Source organism: Nerophis lumbriciformis, linkage group LG30 (assembly GCF_033978685.3).
Source record: "Nerophis lumbriciformis linkage group LG30, RoL_Nlum_v2.1, whole genome shotgun sequence".
Classification (NCBI taxonomy): Eukaryota; Metazoa; Chordata; class Actinopteri; order Syngnathiformes; family Syngnathidae; genus Nerophis; species Nerophis lumbriciformis.
The window spans coordinates 7,512,773-7,532,586 of NC_084577.2; the positions used below are offsets into that span (position 1 = coordinate 7,512,773).

At 39.0% G+C, this 19,814-nt stretch overlaps 1 protein-coding gene across 2 annotated transcripts in view; it reads right to left on the reverse strand.

Moving 5' to 3' along the window:
* The window catches only part of LOC133572618 (large neutral amino acids transporter small subunit 4-like), a 71,389-nt gene that overhangs the window by 41,944 nt on the left and 9,631 nt on the right, over positions 1-19,814 (reverse strand). For both annotated transcript variants that reach the window (XM_072911971.1, XM_061925449.2), the window contains exons 3-5: positions 12,912-13,131; positions 12,786-12,841; positions 12,621-12,697 (exon numbers count right to left, since the gene is read on the reverse strand). In XM_072911971.1, coding sequence (XP_072768072.1) covers positions 12,621-12,697; positions 12,786-12,841; positions 12,912-13,131 — 353 coding nt within the window. The remainder of the gene's footprint in view (positions 1-12,620; positions 12,698-12,785; positions 12,842-12,911; positions 13,132-19,814) is intronic.

The following is a 19,814-nucleotide window of genomic DNA, read 5'->3' on the forward strand; positions in this document are numbered from 1 at the left end:
AGGAGAAAAAGCCACCAAAATAGGAGCGCAAAACAAGAACTAAAACACTACACACAGGAAAACAGCAAAAAACTCCAAATAAGTCAGGTCGTGATGTGACAGGTGGTGACAGTACACCTACTTTGAGACAAGAGCTATATTGATGCATGCTTGGTTATGGTTTAAAGTCATATCCAACAATTGCGACGACGACTTTTTACTGTCAACTGAGTTTTGTTTTTTTAATGATTTCTACTGGTGGTGTGCCTCCGGATTTTTTCAACGCAAAAAATGTGCCTTGGCTCAAAAAAGGTTGAAAAACACTGCTCTAGATCACTAAGATCTTCTGAGACCAATCTGTTAGCGGTTCCCAGAGTAAACTCAAATCAAGGGAGAGCATCATTCAGTCACTATGCAACAAATAGCTGGAATAAACTTCCTGAAGATGTCAGACTTTCCCCAACTCTGACTACTTTTAAAACTAGACTGAAAACTTTTATGTTCACCTTAGCTTTCAGCTAAATCTTTAATCTTTTAACTTTTAACGTCCGCACTGTTTTTATTTTTTTTATTGTCTGCATTTTAATTTAATTTTAATTTTGCTTTTATTTTCTTTCATTTCACTTTGTTGTCCCACATGTTGTGCTGTGAAGCACTTTGAGTCTGCCTTGTGTATGAAAAGTGCTATATAAATAAAGTTGCCTTGCCTAGAAAAGTAACGAAAAGTATCAAAATAATTTTGGTATCGGGACAACACTAGTAGACGGCATCCTAACGCTGCTTCTTAACACACCTCATACAAATAAGAAGAGAATAAATGATAAATGATAAAGATGTAGCAGGAGTGACCAGTGTTTGCCAACTTAGAGACTTTTATATTTCGCGAGTATTTAGACACCATCAGTAAAGTGACAAATCGAGTGACCTTTTTCTTTTGGACCTAAAATAATTCACAAGAGGCTCCGTCTTGATAGAAAGTTCATTTGTGTTTCTTAAAGTATTTGTTTTGCTTTTCGTGTGGTTTTTCTTTGCTCACATTTTGTCCCTCCCACAATGTAAAAATGACGTGCACTGTGGGCAGTTTTGCAAATGTGAAGATGACGTCTACATGCAGTACATAACACGGGTTCCACTGTAGATGTTTTTCCTGGAAACAATAAACGGCCTGTTGATCCCCACCCAGACACACACACACACACACACACACACACACACACTCCCATATGTACACCAGGACGTTCTGACATTTGTGAGCAGGCCCAGCCTTGCCGCTGAAACTGGAGATGAACAAAAACAACCTCGGACTGAAGACAAGCGAGGAGGGGGCTGTAACCTGCTGAGCAACTTGTGTCTGTTTGTGTCAGGGTCCCAGTGGGCGCCATGAATAGGAAACAGCGAAGACAACACGTGCGCGGCTTCCTGTTTGTGTCCTTTTGTGACAAAGTGCCACATTACAGCCTGCTGCAAAGATTGGGTTTGTGTTCGCTTTTTACCGCGTCACATTTGCACAGTCACGACCAGTACGGACAACAGTGATGCATGTTGCTCCTGCGGAGATTAAATAGTGATGAGGGGAGGCCTTTTTTTGGCCACCAGACAGAGCAGCTGTGAATAATAGATGTTAGTTGCTTCTTTCTACTCTCCCACTCTCACGTGGTCCTCTCTTCTGATGCAGCACTTTCATCTCGCTACGCCCTGAACACTCTGCCTTTTTCCTTACCCACTCCCGGCTCTCCATTTGCAGACTTTACTCTTGTTTCTGTTGTATAGAGACACTTTTTTGTTTTTTTCAAAAGCCCACCAACAACTAAGGAAGTTCCACCATAGCTACAATATTCATTATATACATACAGTATTCAGCATACCGTATTTTCCGCACTATAAGGCGCACCTAAAAACCACAAATTTTCTCAAAAGCTGACAGTGCGCCTTATAACCCGGTGCGCTTTATTACGATTCATTTTCATAAAGTTTCGATCTCGCAACTTCGGTAAACAGCCGCCATCTTTTTTCCCGGTAGAACAGGAAGCGCTTCTTCTTCTACGCAAGCAACCGCCAAGGAAAGCACCCGCCCCCATAGAACAGGAAGCGCTTCTTCTTCTACTGTAAGCAACCACCCGCCCCCGGAAGAAGAAGAAAAAACGCGCGGATATCACCGTACGTTTCATTTCCTGTTTACATCTGTAAAGACCACAAAATGGCTCCTACTAAGCGACAAGGATCCGGTTCATAAAAAGACGCAATCTCTCCATCCGCACACGGATTACTACCGTATTTCACAGCAACTGATATTCCTGTGAACCGCACTGTGGAACGGGAGCACGTACGGTGAATATTCGCACCACAGGGAATGAGAAGTCATCCTTCACTGTGGTTCTAGCTTGCCATGCTAACTTCCACCCATGGTGATATTCAAAAGGAAGACCTTGCCAAAAGAGACCTTTCCAGCCGGCGTCATCATAAAAGCTAACTCGAAGGGATGGATGGATGAAGAAAAGATGAGCGAGTGGTTAAGGGAAGTTTACGCGAAGAGGCCGGGTGGCTTTTTTCACACAGCTCCGAAGGCGAACACACCTTCACTAAGACGGGCAGACAGCGCCGGACGACATACGCCAACATTTGCCAGTGGATCGTAAATGCCTGGGCAGATATTTCGGTCACAACTGTGGTCCGAGCTTTCCGGAAGGCAGGATTCACAGAACTACTGGACAACAACAGCGACACTGACTCCGATGACTTCGACGAGACGGAACCGGCCATTTTGGATCCCACGCTTGCGCAACTTTTCAATTCGGACACCGAAGACGAAGAATTCGAAGGATTTATGAATGAAGAATAACTTCAGAAGGTGAGCGCTATGTTTATTTTGTGTGTTGTGACATTAACGTTCGAGCAACATTATGTTGCTATTGCTCTACACCATTTTGAATTTTACTATGTTTGTGATTGCACATTTGCGTACATTTTGGGACAGAGTTGTTAGAACGCTGGTTTTCAATATATTATTAAAGTTTGACTGAACTATCTGACTGTTTTTTTGACATTCCCTTTAGCGCAGCGTAGGCGCGGCTTATAATCCGGGGCGCCTTATTGGTGGACAAAGTTATGAAATATGTAATTCATTGAAGGTGCGGCTAATAATCCGGTGCGCCTTATAGTGCGGAAAATACGGTACTTGCCAACTTTGACATCTCCGATTTCGGGAGGTGGGGGATAGGGGCGTGGTCGAGGGTGGGGCGGGGTGTGGTTGGGGGCGTGGTTAAGAGGTGAGGAGTATATTGACAGCTAGAATTCACCAAGTCAAGTATTTCATACACATATATATATATATATATATATATATATATATATATATATATATATATATATATATATATATATATATATACATCCTGAAAATATGCAAACAAAACTGTGTTTAGATAATTGATACTTCAAACTTGCATAAATAAATATTAAGGAATATAACATAACTTGGCTTCTGAGAGTTTCAAAATGTAGTGAATAAAATGCTAAAGTTGTTGATAAACACGCAATTATTTTAATAATTAAATATGGTCATTTTAAATGAATTATTATGATAATTTAAAATCAATTATTTCAAATATGTTTATTTTAATGTATAATTCTATGGCTGGATGTAATAAGGAGTCACGAAAAAAATACAAATAAAAATACAATTAATTTTGATGTTTTTAGCAAAATATAGTAAAAATGTACCGTATTTTCCGCACTATAAGGCGCACCTAAAAACCACAAATTTTCTCAAAAGCTGACAGTGCGCCTTATAACCCGGTGCGCTTTATATATGGATAAATATTAAGATTCATTTTCATAAAGTTTAGGTCTCGCAACTACGGTAAACAGCCGCCATCTTTTTTCCCCGTAGAAGAAGCGCGCGGTGCATGCTGGGATATGTGACGTTTCATTTCCATTTGTGTGTTTATGTAAAGACCCCAAAATGGCTCCTATTAAGTGTGTTGTCTGTCTAATTATAAATAATGCAGACGAGGCGTGTTAACTGAGTTCTCAACGTTTACTCACAGCGTGCTCATAACCACATTCTAACTGCCAGCATACAACGCTTCTCAGGGCTACCGCGCATGCTCGTAACTATCGTTGCATGCTGGGTAGTGTAGTTGTTATATTTGCTAGCTCATAACAGCACATTGAGAGACACGCTTACGCGCTTAATTCAATACTCGCCGTCATTCCGGGTGGATTGACAAAAGACCTCCAGCCGCTAGATATTGGTGTCAACAGAGCATTCGAAGCTAGACTGCTAACTGCGTGGGAACAATGGATGACAGAAGGCGAACACACCTTCACTAAGACGAGGAGGCAGCGCCAGACGACGCCAACATCTGCCAGTGGATCGTAAATTTGCCCAACTTTTCACTTCGGACACCGAAGACGAAGGATTTACGAATGAAGAATAACTTCAGAAAGTGAGCGCTATGTTTATTTTGTGTGTTGTGACATTAACGTTCGAGCAACATTATGTTGCTATTGCTCTGCACTATTTTGAATTTTACTATGTTTGTGATTGCACATTTGCGTACATTTTGGGAGTGAACAGAGTTGTTAGAACGCTGGTTTTTAATATATTATTAAAGTTTGACTGACCTATCTGACTGTTTTTTTGACATTCCCTTTAGCGCAGCGTAGGCGCGGCTTATAGTCCGGGGCGGCTTATTGGTGGACAAAGTTATGAAATATGCCATTCATTGAAGGTGCGGCTAATAATCCGGTGCGCCTTATAGTGCGGAAAATACGGTAATTGATACTTCAAACTTGCATAAATAAATATTAAGGAATATAACATAACTTGGCTTCTGAGAGTTTCAAAATGTAGTGAATAAAATGCTAAAGTTGTTGATAAACAAGCAATTATTTTAATAATTAAATATGGTCATTTTAAATGAATTATTATGATAATTTAAAATCAATTATTTCAAATATGTTTATTTTAATGTATAATTCTATGGCTGGATGTAATAAGGAGTCACGAAAAAAATACAAATAAAAATACAATTAATTTTGATGTTTTTAGCAAAATATAGTAAAAATGTATTTAGTTTTTTTTTTTTTTTTAATTAATAAATATATTTATTTTTAGGTAAGATAAACATAATAATTTAATTTATCTCTAGTCTGGATGATTTAGTTCTTGTCACCCTGTTGTCCTCCCGTCATGAAAAAAGGCTGTCCTCACTCAGGTCCGCATGGAGCTGGAGGGGGCGTGGCTTCCAGCTCCGGCTGAAAATCGGGAGATTTTCGGGAGAATATTTGTCCCGGGAGGTTTTCGGGAGAGGCGTTGAATTTCAGGAGTCTCCCGGAAAATTCGGGAGGGCTGGCAAGTATGGTATTCAGACACCCCTAGATTGTGTTTTTCAAAAAGAACGACAAATCTAGTGACTTTCTCTGTTCTTATTGGACATTTTTGGAGACTCTAACAAACACAAGAAAAAAACAACAAGCTGCAACTCCTGTTGCAACACCGCCCAGCTAAAAGCACATCTTGCTAGCATAAAGTTGTTGCATAATTTTTCACATTTGAAATTCTATGAAATTTCTACATTGTTTTAGTAAGTAAGCAGTCCAAAATGTGACATCTTGTTAAAATGTGTTTTATTTTTTGTATAAACTGCTTTTTTCCAGTATATTACCTGACACCTTCTATGTCAGCTACTTCTCTTTGTTTTTAATGTCTATTTTCTATTTTCTGCTGGATCTACTCTCTATTTTATGCTGCTGCTGTCACATATACTTTAAAGGCCTACTGAAACCCACTACTACCGACCACGCAGTCTGATAGTTTATATATCAATGATGAAATCTTAACATTGCAACACATGCCAATACGGCCGGGTTAGCTTACTAAAGTACAATTTTAAATTTCGCGCGAAATATCCTGCTGAAAACGTTTTGGTATGATGACGTCAGCGCGTGACGTCAAAGATTGTAGAGGACCTTTTGGGACAGCATGGTGGTCAGCTATTAAGTCGTCTGTTTTCATCGCAAAATTCCACAGTATTCTGGACATCTGTGTTGGTGAATCTTTTGCAATTTGTTCAATGAACAATGGAGACAGCAAAGAAGAAAGCTGTAGGTGGGAAGCGGTGTACTGCGGCCGACTGCAGCAACACAAACACAGCCGGTGTTTTATTGTTTATATTCCCGGAAGATGACAGTCAAGCTTTACCATTGGCCTGTGGAGAACTGGGACAACAGAGACTCTTACCAGGAGGACTTTGAGTTGGAGGTGTATACCTGCTAAATTAACTAAAACAATCTAGCACGCTAATGTTAGCATGCTAAAATGCTACATACTAAAACATATATTACTCCGTGGTGTGTACTTGAAAAATTTGCTAATATTAGCATACCCCAAGTACCAAAATATAACTGAGGTGTATACCAACAAAATTTGCTAAAAAAAAAAAAGCTAAGATGCTAATATTAGAATTCTAATGATTGTGCGGTGGGCCAAAACTAAATTATCTACAGGCCACAGATGGCCGCACTTTGGACACCCCTAATCTACACACTTAGATCAATCATGCAATTTATTTAGACCCTACCAGCTCTTTTACCTTAGCGGCTATCAGCCGGTGATCAGGTCAATGCATATATCAGTACAAAAGGAGTGAGGAAACTCCGACTGGTGGGCTCGCGGGCAAACTTCAGTCCAAATTACAGCCTGAAAGAACTTTTGATCAACCTGTAGCCGGTTTTTGTGGAAACAAATGACATGCATTCTAGAAAAACGTTTAAAAAAATGTAATATTGTAACCTATGTATATATGTAACTTATATGTAACCTAATATTCTGACAATAAAATTGCATTTGTGTACAAAAAATGGGGTCTTTTCTTGAGCAATTTTAGATGTTGCAAGCGAGTAATCACCTGTAATTAATCATCATTACTCCAAATTCCAAAATGTGATTAATCTGATTAAAAAAATAATCATTTGACAGTCCTAATATAAATCTGCGAGACACAGTCTTCAGGATAGTTACATAGGGCTGCACAAAAATATCGGAACATTTTGCAATCGTGAATCCCACCTCTAAATGACAATTGTTATTTATTTTACGTAACGAGCTGCACCACATATGCTGCTGTTTTACTGCCAATAACATGACGGCCGGCACTTCCTCTCCAGCGCGAGTTGGTTCCATTGCCCTGGCCGGCCTATCATTCATTAACTTGCGGGAGAAGCGACTGCATTAATTTTTATAATTTTTTGTCTTTATATGGAGCATGAATTTACCATCAACTTTGTGACTTGATGGATAATTTTCTAACTTTTTACAAATGTCTGTCTAGAACTCCGGTGTCAAATTCAAGGCCCGGGGGCCAGATCTGGCCCGCGGCATAATTTTATCTGGCCCGCAAACACCTGGAAATGATATGTGTCAATAAATTACTTAATATTTTCTCACTAAATGTAATGGATTTTTTTTATTTTGACTTAAAAAATATATGTACTGCTTGAAAGTGCATGTCTTTTAAACTTCAATAGTATCCAATATTGCAACAAATTATACAGTATATTATCATATGTTCCAAACATGTTTTTGTATAAATAAAAATACTTAACTTTACAGCAAACTACCCATCAAATTAATAAAAATGACAATAAATGTTACGTTGTTCTTTCGAGCATACTACTGTAAATTGAAAATAACTATTACCGTTTTTGCGTTAAAATTATGTTGCATAAGCTGCCATTTTTTGACTGTAAAATCTACGGTTGTTGTTTTTAACGGTGTAAATGGAAAAACGGTACATTTGTTTTTACGGTAGAAAAAATGGCAGCGAAGTTGCCAGAATAAAAAAAGAACTTGTACTGTTTTTCCATTAACAATATAATGTTGTAAAAACCAATGTAAATTTAACACAAAAATTCTGGTAACTAAGCTGCCAGCTTTTTCCGTAACAACCCCCCCCCCCCCTGCCCCCCGCCCCCTAAAAAACAGTGGTACTGTTTTTCCATTTACTGTAAAATGTTGTAAAAAAATTAAAAAAAACACTATTTTACAGAAAAAGTTTTTAAATTTAAAGATTTTACTGTAAAATTGACAGTCTACTTAAAACACTTTATATAATTAATAATGAAATCCAGAGGTAAATTCATACATTATTCGCTGTTTGTAAGTGGCCCTCTGATGGCAGCCAAAACTGCCATGTGGCAGTAGAAATACTAGAGATGTCTGATAATATTATATTATGATAATATTATCAGCCGATATATGCGTTAAAATGTAATATCGGAAATTATCGGTATCGTCTTTTTTTTATTATTGGTATCGTTTTTTTGTTTTGTTTTTTTTCTTTTGTTTTTTTTATTAAATCAACATAAAAAAACACAAGATAAACTTACAATTAGTGCACCAACCCAAAAAACCTTCCTTCCCCATTCACACTCAATCACACAAAAGGGTTGTTTCTTTCTGTTATTAATATTCTGGTTCCTACATTATATATCAATATATATCAATATAGTCTGCAAGGGATACAGTCCGTAAGCACACATGATTGTGCGTGCTGCTGGTCCACTAATAGTACTAACCTTTAACAGTTAATTTTACTAATTTTCATTAATTACTAGTTTCTATGTAACTGTTTTTATATTGTTTTACTTTCTTTTTTATTCAAGAAAATGTTTTTAATTTATTTATCTTATTTTATTTTATTTTAATTTTTTTTAAAGTACCTTATCTTCACCATACCTGGTTGTCCAAATTAGGCATAATAATGTGTTAATTCCACGACTGTATATATTGGTATCGGTTGATATCGGTATCGGTAATTAAAGAGTTGGACAATATCGGAATATCGGATATCGGCAAAAAGCCATTATCGGACATCCCTAAGAAATACCTTTGAAAGTTTATTTGAAGCAGAAAAAGACAATGAGGAGTCTAATAATAACGCCAATAATAATAATAAAGAACAGTGTGATTTAAAAAAAATAGAAGCACACGGCCCTGAACATGGTGTGTGTGCATGTGTGTGATTTGCAGTAATGCAAAACATATAACTACTTAGCTGTGGTGTCAACAGCTTGAACTTATTTAAGGTTGCCCCGACCTGATACTGATATAGGATGTTGATCAAAGTGGCCTCCACTTTGTTTTGTATTTTGTTCCTTTACTGTACCAGTAATCAACACGTTTTCTTAATGTCTTTGTAATTTTTTGCCAGTATGTTTGGGAAATGGGTCCTAAATTTGATTCATTATGGTCTTGATGTACAAAGCACTTCAATTTGACTTGTTGTAAGAGACCCTGACTACAAAACAAGTAATGCAAGTATGATTGTGCTAATATCGTATCGGATTGATATCAGCATCAGACAATACCCAAGGCTGCAAAATAGTGATGCTCCAAACATGAAACACTGCTATAATTCTCCAACAAACATCTAAGTAGAAGGGTTTATTTGACATTTACAATATTCCAGGGGCTTAATAAAAAAACGAGCTGAGCGCTGAAATTAGCCCCTGAGCAGCACTTAAGGAATGTGCAACAGTAAGAATATGAAGAGTGTGAAGTATGAGAATATTTTAAGTAAATGAATGTTTCTTACAGTCTGGAGAGCAGCATTGGAGGGGCTTTTTGCAACCAAACTTTCCAATGCGTTTTAAGCATTAATTATATCCAACCCTCTTACGGATTTCGGCACTTAATGACATAACTACGCCTGTACGTAACACGTACAATAACATTGTCTTAATGAGGGCTGAACTGCATTTGTTTACCCAGTAGACTTGTAACCACAAGACACACTTCCTGTCTCCGCCTTCTGATGTGTTCTTTGTGAGAGATCAGTATGCATCTGGTTATCACATAATCAAATATGAACCCTGAGACCCCTAACCTGCTTATCTGACTACAACTGTTTTCTCTGATTCCCTATCAGATGGTTTGTCTGACTTCGTCAAAAAGGAACTATGCCCCTAACTAATCCCACACATGGACAGTTTCATCCATCATTTTAAGCAAGTTCTGTTTCTGCTGTTAGATCAGAACTGGGCAAATATTTTGACTCGGGGGCCACATTGAGAGAAAAAAATATGTCTGGGGGGCCAAGGTGTATGTGTGTATAAATTATATGTACACATTTAGTTGTAAAAATCTGCTGTACAATATGTGTGTTTGCATCCCTTTTTTTCTGCAACACTCATACCAAAAGTCACAATGACCGATAGAATTCTAAAAACGTTATGACTCGGGATGATGTTTGATAAGAAATTATCGAGTTCGAGCCCATTATCGAATCCTCTTATCGAACCGATTCCTTATCGATTCTCTTATCGAGGTTATAGGTTGTTGTATATGGAAAAAAACCACACAATATTTGGTTTAACAAAAGCTCACTTTTATTATATAAGAAAAAAATGTAATCTAATAAATAAATAAATATTGACTGTTACCCCCTAAAAAATAAAATAAAATATGAGATAGGCTCCAGCGCCCCCCGCGACCCCAAAGGGAATAAGCGGTAGAAAATGGATGGATGGATAAATAAATATTGACTGTTGTTACCCAAAGTATATTAAGTGGGATTTTTCAGAAAAACAAATATATACAGTAACACAAAAACAACCTGTCTCTGTGATCACTATAGGTGTATAAATAATAATATAGTGTTAAATAAAATCAGTCCCTTGGCCACAAAACTGAAAATAATACAGCTCTCCAAAAAGTGCACTTCTGCTGCTATTTGACATAACTGTTTGTTATGATGCTTTGACATTTTTGCACTTTATTTCTTTATTGAAAGAAAATTCTATGAAGAGAAAAGTTGTTTGCAAATGTGGTTACAATGCTAAAAAATGAAGAGTTAAAGCTAAAAAAAAGAAATACACTTTATTGAGTTAACATTATTTCTTTATAGGGGAAAGATGTTATGAGCTACAGAATATAACAACTACACTACCCAGCATGCAACGGGAGTGACGAGCACGCGCAGTAGCCCCGAAAAGTGTTGTTGCATGTCGCCACCCGGCAGCTAAGAATGAGGTTATGAGCACGCTGTGAAAGTAAACGTCAAGAACTCAGCCAACATGCCTCGTCTGCATTATTTATAATTAGACAGACAACACATATACAGTGTGATTTTGTTTTGTTTACAAGGAAAGAAAAACAAAAGTTAAAAAAGGGAGATCATGTCATATATGTTGTATATATATGTATGTGCTGCGGTTGCTGTAAGAACGTTGCGACAGCTGCCGTAAAGGCGGTGCGTTGCTAGCCTGGTTGCTATGTTTCCGGTTGGTCGTAAAAGTGTTCGTCATGTGTTTATACCCTGCTCAAATCTCTCAGTAAAGTTATTCATTGGATTATAGCTTTTGTTTTGAACTTTATTACACATTGGAGCGCTTTTTCCGGTCCATTGTTTTTCCTGCTTTCGCTATCTGCGCCTAATGACTGAGCTACGTGTCGTCATTTCTTGTGATGTCACACGAAGCATTTCTGGTCGGGACGGGATTTGTTCCGAGGGATTCGAATAAAGAACCAACTCTTTTTCTTAACTATAGTGGTCTCGATAATGGGTACCGGTTCTCAAAAAGGGATTCGAGTCCGTGGACTCGGTTCTTTTCTTAACGAACAACCGGGAAAATCGGTTTCGAGTATCATCCCGAGTTATGACAGAACACCTCAAAAAAACGGAATGGAATTTTAAATTTTTTTACTGAATGGGCCACCCAAAATGTACATTAAAATAAAGAAAGTGGGTTTTACAATATTAACTATGAACAATAAAACGCTGAATATTAAAAACAAATGAACGTCGCTCCTATTTTACTTCTCAGACCAGCTCCTTGATAGACATCTTTTACAATCAAGCAAAACACAACAAAAATGTAAAAAACAGCAAAATATAAATGCAATGTGTAAGAAACACCAACAAAGTGATATATTATCACTTTTATGCAGAAATTTGTTTGTAAAAATCTGCTTCCGCATCTGTTTCTGACACACGCGTTCCGGGCTGGCTGCACTGAAAACAAACCCCGCCCACTCTGCTTTGTTCCACTTCTGAGCTGCTGTGACGTAGATTACCTTAATAACTCGTATAACACCCAAAAGCGCATATTCCAACCATTGAAATACTTTCTGTAGTTATAAATAAATGATAAATGGGTTATACTTGTATAGCGCTTTTCTACCTTCAAGGTACTCAAAGCGCTTTGACAATATTTCCACATTCACCCATTCACACACACATTCACACACTGATGGCGGGAGCTGCCATGCAAGGCACTAACCAGCAGCCATCAGGAGCAAGGGGTGAAGTGTCTTGCCCAAGGACACAACGGACGTGACTAGGATGGTAGAAGGTGGGGATTGAACCCCAGTAACCAGCAACCCTCCGATTGCTGGCACGGCCACTCTACCAACTTGGCCACACCGTCCCCAAAGGATTACGGTCATTTAAAAACAGCACTGCACATCATAATGGCAGCAACAGTTTTGATGTTAAAGGTCTAAAAAAACTATGTAGAAAATCTTAATGCAAGATGGCCCACAGGCCGTATTCTGCCCAGGTCTGTGTTAGACCCATTGAACAGTTTAACCACGCCAGTTGTTACATCTTATGTAGAAACAATAGTCCTGCTCTTACTGTTAGAGAGGTGAACGTCATGCACATGCCTCCGAATCCATTCATGGCCAAGGCGAAAAAGATCAGGATGGACAGATCTGAGGGACAAAGCAATGCACACAAAAACACAATGAGAGTATGAAGCACAGTGAATGTGTACAGGATGGCCTGAGCAGATGTACGTACTGTTGGGATCACTTGCTCCGTAGGCGATGAGGAGGCAGGAAAAGCCAAAGCAGCCACTGGAAACACAAAAGTATTATTATAGTATAAAGCACACCCAGTGAGTGTCATGGTCACTGCTCCGCTCACCTGCCCAGAAGTCGCAGCTTCCGCGGGCCGTACTTGTCCATGACGATGCCCATGGGCAGAGTGATGGCAGACAGCAGGAAGGAGCCAACAGTGAAGGCCAAGTTCAGCATCTCGTCCTGGTCCTTGCAGATTTGCCAGCCGTTCATCTCAAGGTACTCCTCGGCGTCAGACGTTTCAACAATGGACGAGTTGGACAAACTGACGTTGGAGCTGTTGTTGTCTGTTTGATAAGAACACAAAGAGAGTCAATAAAAGGGATACTCTGTCGGTACATTTCAATAGGTATTAGGGGCGCCCTGATCCGATATTGACTCAATAAACAAGTGTCGGATAATATCGGCTTATTGGCATCTAAAATCTCCGTCCTGCAGCGTGTTTACTTGTACAAAGCTGGACAGACAGTTAACATCTACATGTCCTCTGATAAGCACACGTTTGGTGTTTTCTTGTATTTTAGTCAAGTCATTAATAAAAGGTAAACATGGTAGGCTATAGGCTACTACGAGTAGGGATGATGTTTGATAAGAAATTATCGAGTTCGAGCCTATTATCGAATCCTCTTATCGAACCGATTCCTTATCGATTCTCTTATCGAGTCCAGATAGGTTGTTGTATATGGAAAAAAACACACAATATTTGGTTTAACAAAAGCTCACTTTTATTATATAAGAAAAAAATTGTATCTAATAAAAAAAAAAAAAATTGACTGCTACCCCTCTAAAAAAAAAAAAATATTGACTGTTGTTACCCAAAGTATATTAAGTGGGATTTTTCAGAAAAACAAATATATACAGTAACACAAAAACAACCTGTCTCTGTGATCACTATAGGTGTATAAATAATAATATAGTGTTAAATAAAATCAGTCCCTTGGGCACAAAACTGAAAAGAATACAGCTCTCCAAAAAGTGCACTTCTGCTGCTATTTGACATAACTGTTTGTTATGATGCTTTGACATTTTTGCACTTTATTTCTTTATTGAAAGAAAATTCTATGAAGAGAAAAGTTGTTTGCAAATGTAGTTACAATGCTAAAAAATGAAAAGTTAAAGCTAAAAAAAGAAATACACTTTATTGAGTTAACATTATTTCTTTATAGGGGAAATATGTGATGTTATGAGCTAGGGAATATAACAACTACACTACCCAGCATGCAGCGGGAGTGACGAGCATGGCGGTAGCCCCGAAAAGTGTTGTTGCATGTCGCCACCCGGCAGCTAAGAATGAGGTTATGAGCACGCTGTGAAAGTAAACGTCAAGAACTCAGCCAACACGCCTCGTCTGCATTATTTATAATTAGACAGACAACACATATACAGTGTGATTTTGTTTTGTTTACAAGGAAAGAAAAACAAAAGTTAAAAAAGGGAGATCATGTCATATATGTTGTATATATATATGTATGTGCTGTGGTTGCTTTAAGAACGTTGCGACAGTTGCCGTAAAGGAGGTGCGTTGCTAGCCTGGTTGCTATGTTTCCGGTTGGTCGTAAAAGTGTTTGTCATGTGTTTGTACCCTGCTCAAATCTCTCAGTAAAGTTATTCATTTGATTATACCTTTTGTTTTGAACTTTATTGCACCTTGGAGCACTTTTTCCGGTCCATTGTTTTTCCTGCTTTCGCTATCTGCGCCTAATGACTGAGCTACGTGAAGTCATTTCTTGTGATGTCACACGGAGCATTTCTGGTCGCGACAGGATTCGTTCCCAGGGATTCGAATAAAGAACCAACTCTTTTTCTTTACTATAGTGGTCTCGATAACGGGTACCGGTTCTCAAAAAGGGATTCGAGTCCGAGGACTCGGTTCTTTTCTTATCGAACAACCGGGAAAATCGGTTTCGAGTATCATCCCTAACTAAGAGCTAGCAGCTACACAACCTATTAAATGACCTTAATTGAACAATATTGCAGTTTAAAACATACAATTTTTCAATACAAAAAAGTATCAAATAAGTATAATTGCATATTCTTTACAGATACAAATTCTCAAAGACAGAAGCGTATTAGAAAGTATTCAGTACAAAAAAACGTGTCCGCATCATTCAACTTACTGCATCATGAGCTTGATTTAACATGTAATGATTCCCGGGCGCGGCACCGCTGCTGCCCACTGCTCCCCTCACCTCCCAGGGGGTGAACAAGGGGATGGGTCAAATGCAGAGGACAAATCTCACCACACCTAGTGTGTGTGTGACAATCATTGGTACTTTACTTTACTTATAGTGACTACAAGGTGGTGCTAAAAAACAAATTAACACCACTTCAAAATCAAAAATATTTCCTAAGGTTAATGTTTGTCATACTTTACATTGTTCTCTGAGTAATTTCACTTGGTCAAGTATTTTCTAACATTTCACACTACAAAATAATACAAGGATGTACTATGATTTTTTGCGGATTAATGACATGCCATAAATATTAACTGAATTTGAGAGCGCCTTGTTTTTTTGCAGTTTTGTAGAATTTCTGTCCCTATCCAAGAGCACACAATATTTATATGCTTCTTCTTCTTCTTCTTCTTCTTCTTCTCTCCTTTCTTTTAAATGTGAATTTAAAAACCACATGGCCAATTGGGCCGTTGGGCAATCCACTTTGGCCGCCACATGGCAGTAGACTTAAAATGTGTTTTATGGCAATTCCACAGCAATAGCTGCCATGTAGAGTGGCACTTTCCATCATTTTCAGCAGCCTGCATTGCAAAACGATAACCCCCCACCTTTCTCCCAGGCGAGATCCACCCAGAAATGCGGATGTGTGAATCCCTTCCCTGCATGAATCCCTCCCCTTCAACTACAGAGCCAAGATAGGGACTATCGAGGGCGTCCATCTTTGTGCACTCACTATTTTGGCCATTTCGGGTGATAAATCTGCGCACTGCATGCAGTATGAACACACTGAACCACGGAAGTATGGGACTGTGTGAACTGAGATGCAGCAAACAAGGATCGTGTCAGTTATGTACATTACGCGGTCACCAAAGTAGACAGCGGGGTTAACAACACGACGAGTAAACAAGCCGTTGAAATAGTGAACCCTCGCACTGTGGTATAGGATCTCAGGCTGTCTGCACACTGGCCACCGCACCCCTCCCTGCTGCATCGACACGTGCGCTCTATTTTGGTACATCTGCCCTACTGGATCGCATCAACAACACAGGAAGGCTGACTGAGGCAAAACAACTTGTTTGCGTCAATCTGTTTTGGCTCAAACTGTGGGGGAAACAAAACAAAGACTTTGCAGTTTATTCACCTTTTAAAAAACTACTGAGTCGTCAGACTGTTTTCTGAATTTCAGCGCTGACGGCAAGCTGTCGAAGGCGGCTACTGTCAGTCTAGTTGGTGCCGTCTTTGTTGAAGGATAGAATATTTGTCCAAAATGCGGCCATTTTCACCGCCTCTCACCATATTGTCAAAATACATTCATTATTAAAATATATATTATCAGATAACACATTAAAGGCCTACTGAAACCCACTACTACCGACCACGCAGTCTGATAGTTTATATATCAATGATGAAATCTTAACATTGCAACACATGCCAATACGGCCGGGTTAGCTTACTAAAGTGCAATTTTAAATTTTGCGCGAAATATCCTGCTGAAAACGTCTCGGTATGATGACGTCAGCGTGTGACGTCACGGATTGTAGAGGACATTTTGGGACAGCATGGTGGCCAGCTATTGAGTCGTCTGTTTTCATCGCAAAATTCCACAGTATTCTGGACATCTGTGTTGGTGAATCTTTTGCAATTTGTTCAATGAACAATGGAGACAGCAAAGAAGAAAGCTGTAGGTGGGAAGCGGTGTATTGCGGCCGACTGCAGCAACAACACAAACATAGCCGGTGTTTCATTGTTTGCATTCCCGGAAGATGACAGTCAAGCTTTACCATTGGTCTGTGGAGAACTGGGACAACAGAGACTCTTACCAGGAGGACTTTGAGTTGGATACGCAGACGCGGTACCGTGAGTACGCATGCAGCTGCGGCTTCCAAACATTTGATCGCTTGCCCAAACGTGCGTGCTGCTATGTGCATGTCACGTACGTAACTTTGGGGACTCTGGGGAAATAAATGTGCTGTATGAACTTTGGGGAGGTGAACGGTACTTTGGGCTGTGGGACTGAGTGTGTTGTGCAGGTGTTTGAGTTGTATTGGCGGGTTATATGGACGGGAGGGGGGAGGTGTTTGTTATGCGGGATTAATTTGTGGCATATTAAATATAAGCCTGGTTGTGTTGTGGCTAATAGAGTATATATATGTCTTGTGGTTTTTTTACTGTTTTAGTCATTCCCAGCTGAATATCAGGTCCCACCCGCCTCTCACAGCATCTTCCCTGTCTGAATCGCTCCCACTGCCCTCTAGTCCTTCACTCTCACTTTCCTCATCCACGAATCTTTCATCCTCGCTCAAATTAATGGGGACATCGTCCCTTTCTCGGTCCGAATCGCTCTCGCTGCTGGTGGCCATGATTGTAAACAATGTACGGATGTGAGGAGCTCCACAACCTGTGACGTCACACGCATATCGTCTGCTACTTCCGGTACAGGCAAGGCTTTTTTATCTGCGACCAAAAGTTGCGAACTTTATCGTCGATGTTCTCTACTAAATCCTTTCAGCAAAAATATGGCAATATCGCGAAATGATGAAGTATGACACATAGAATGGACCTGCTATCCCCGTTTAAATAAGAAAATCGCATTTCAGTAGGCCTTTAATTTGCTTGTCACAAAGCTAAAATGTTTGTTCAGATACAGTGCATCCGTGCTTTACTTTTTGGTATGAATTAATTTTTGTCCTCAAAATTCTACAGACAATACCCCATGATGACAATGTAAAAAGTTGTTTTTTTTTGCAAATGTGTTAAAACTACAAATATTACATGTGCATAAGTATTCACAGCCTTTGCTCAGTACTTTTGTTGTTGCGCCTTTGGCAACAGATACAGCCTTGAGTCTTTTTAAGTACGATGCCACAAGCTTGACACACTTATCTTTGGGCAGTTTCGTCCATTCCTCTTTGCAGCACCTCTCAAGCTCCATTAGATTGCATGGGCAGTGTTGGTTTACATCCAGGATGTCTCTGTACATTGCTGCATTCTTATTTCCCTCTATCCTGACTAGTCTCCCAGTTTTTGCTGCTGGAAAACAACCCCACAGCATGATGCTGCCAGCACCATGCTTCACTGTAGGGATGGTATTGGCCTGGGGATGATTTCCTCCAAACATGATGCCTGGCATTCATGCCAAAGAGTTCAATCTATGTTTCATCAGACCAGATCATTTTGTTTCTCCTGGTCTGAGAGTGTTTCAGGTGCAGTTTGGCAAAATTTTGACTAAGAAATGGCTTCTGTCTGACCACTCTACCATACTAGCTTGATCGGTGGTTTGCTACAGAGATGGTTGTCCTTCTGGAAGGTTCTCTTCTCTCTACAGAGAAATGCTGTAGCTCTGACCGAGTGACCATCAGTTTCTTGGTCACCTCCCTGACTAGACTAATGAATGCAGCAATGTACAGAGACAACCTGGATGTAAACCAACCCTTCCCATCCAGCCTGGTGGAGCTTGAGAGGTGCTGCAAAGAGAAATGGGCAAAACTGCCTAAAGATAGGTGTGCCAAGCTTGTGGCATTGTATTCAAAAAGACTTGAGGCTGTAATTGCTGCTGCCTAAAATGAATCAACAAAGTATTGAGCAAAGGCTGTGAATACTTACAGTGATATTTTTGATTTTTTTTTTTTAAATAATTAAAACAAAATGGGATAGGCTCCAGCACCCCCCACGACTCAGAGAGGGACAACCGGTAGAAAATGGATGGAAGGAAAACAACTTTTAACATTGTCATTACAGGGCAGGGGTCACGCCCGGGCACCAGGTCGCCCGTAAGGACCAGATGAGTCGCCCGCTGGCCTGTTCTAAAAATAGCTCAAATAGCAGCACTTACCAGTGAGCTGCCTCTATATTTTTTCATTTTATTTATTTACTAGCAAGCTGGTCTCGCTTTGCTCGACATTTTTAATTCTAAGAGAGACAAAACTCAAATAGAATTTGAAAATCCAAGAAAATATTTTAAAGACTTGGTCTTCACGATCTGACAAAGAAACAGATAACAGATTTGGTGTCCAGTTCAAAGTGTGACATGATTTATTTAAAAATTTGAGAGTTGACTTTTGTATTTTACATGAGTTATTATTTGTACAAACATGGTGCAAAGTCATTCATGATTTGTTAAAAAATGTTAGTGGCTAGCTAGTTAAAATGGGATATTGTGATTTCACAAGACTGTCTTAGAAGTGATCATTTGAAAATGTTCAATTTGAAAAATGTGCACTTAGAGAAAATATAAAAAAGTGTTGCATATTGATATTTATCTGTTTCTATATATATGTATTGTGAGAAATCATTAAGATGATCAGTGTTTCCACAAAGATAAATATCATTAATTATTAATAGTAACATAGAGTTAAAGGTAAATTGAGCAAATTGGCTATTTCTGGCAATTTATTTAAGTGTGTATCAAACTGGTAGCCCTTCGCATTAATCAATACCCAAGAAGTAGCTCTTGGTTTCAAAAAGGTTGGTGACCCCTGTTATAGGGTATTGTCTGCAGAATTTTGAGGACAAAAATTAATTTATTCCATTTTGGAATAAGGCTGTAACATAACAAAATGTGGAAAAAGTGGAACGCTGAGATTAAGTCCTATTAAAAAAGATACCATTTTGATTCAACAATCCCTCTAATACACCTCATTATGATGCACATTTGACCTACTTTGTGGCCATAAATCAGCAGTTTTCCGGTCAGGAAGAAGCACGTATTGGTCTGTAAAATCCCACACTGTGAGCATGTGTGTCTTTTAGAGGAACTTGCAACTCATTGTGCCACTTCTAGAATGTTTGAAGACTGG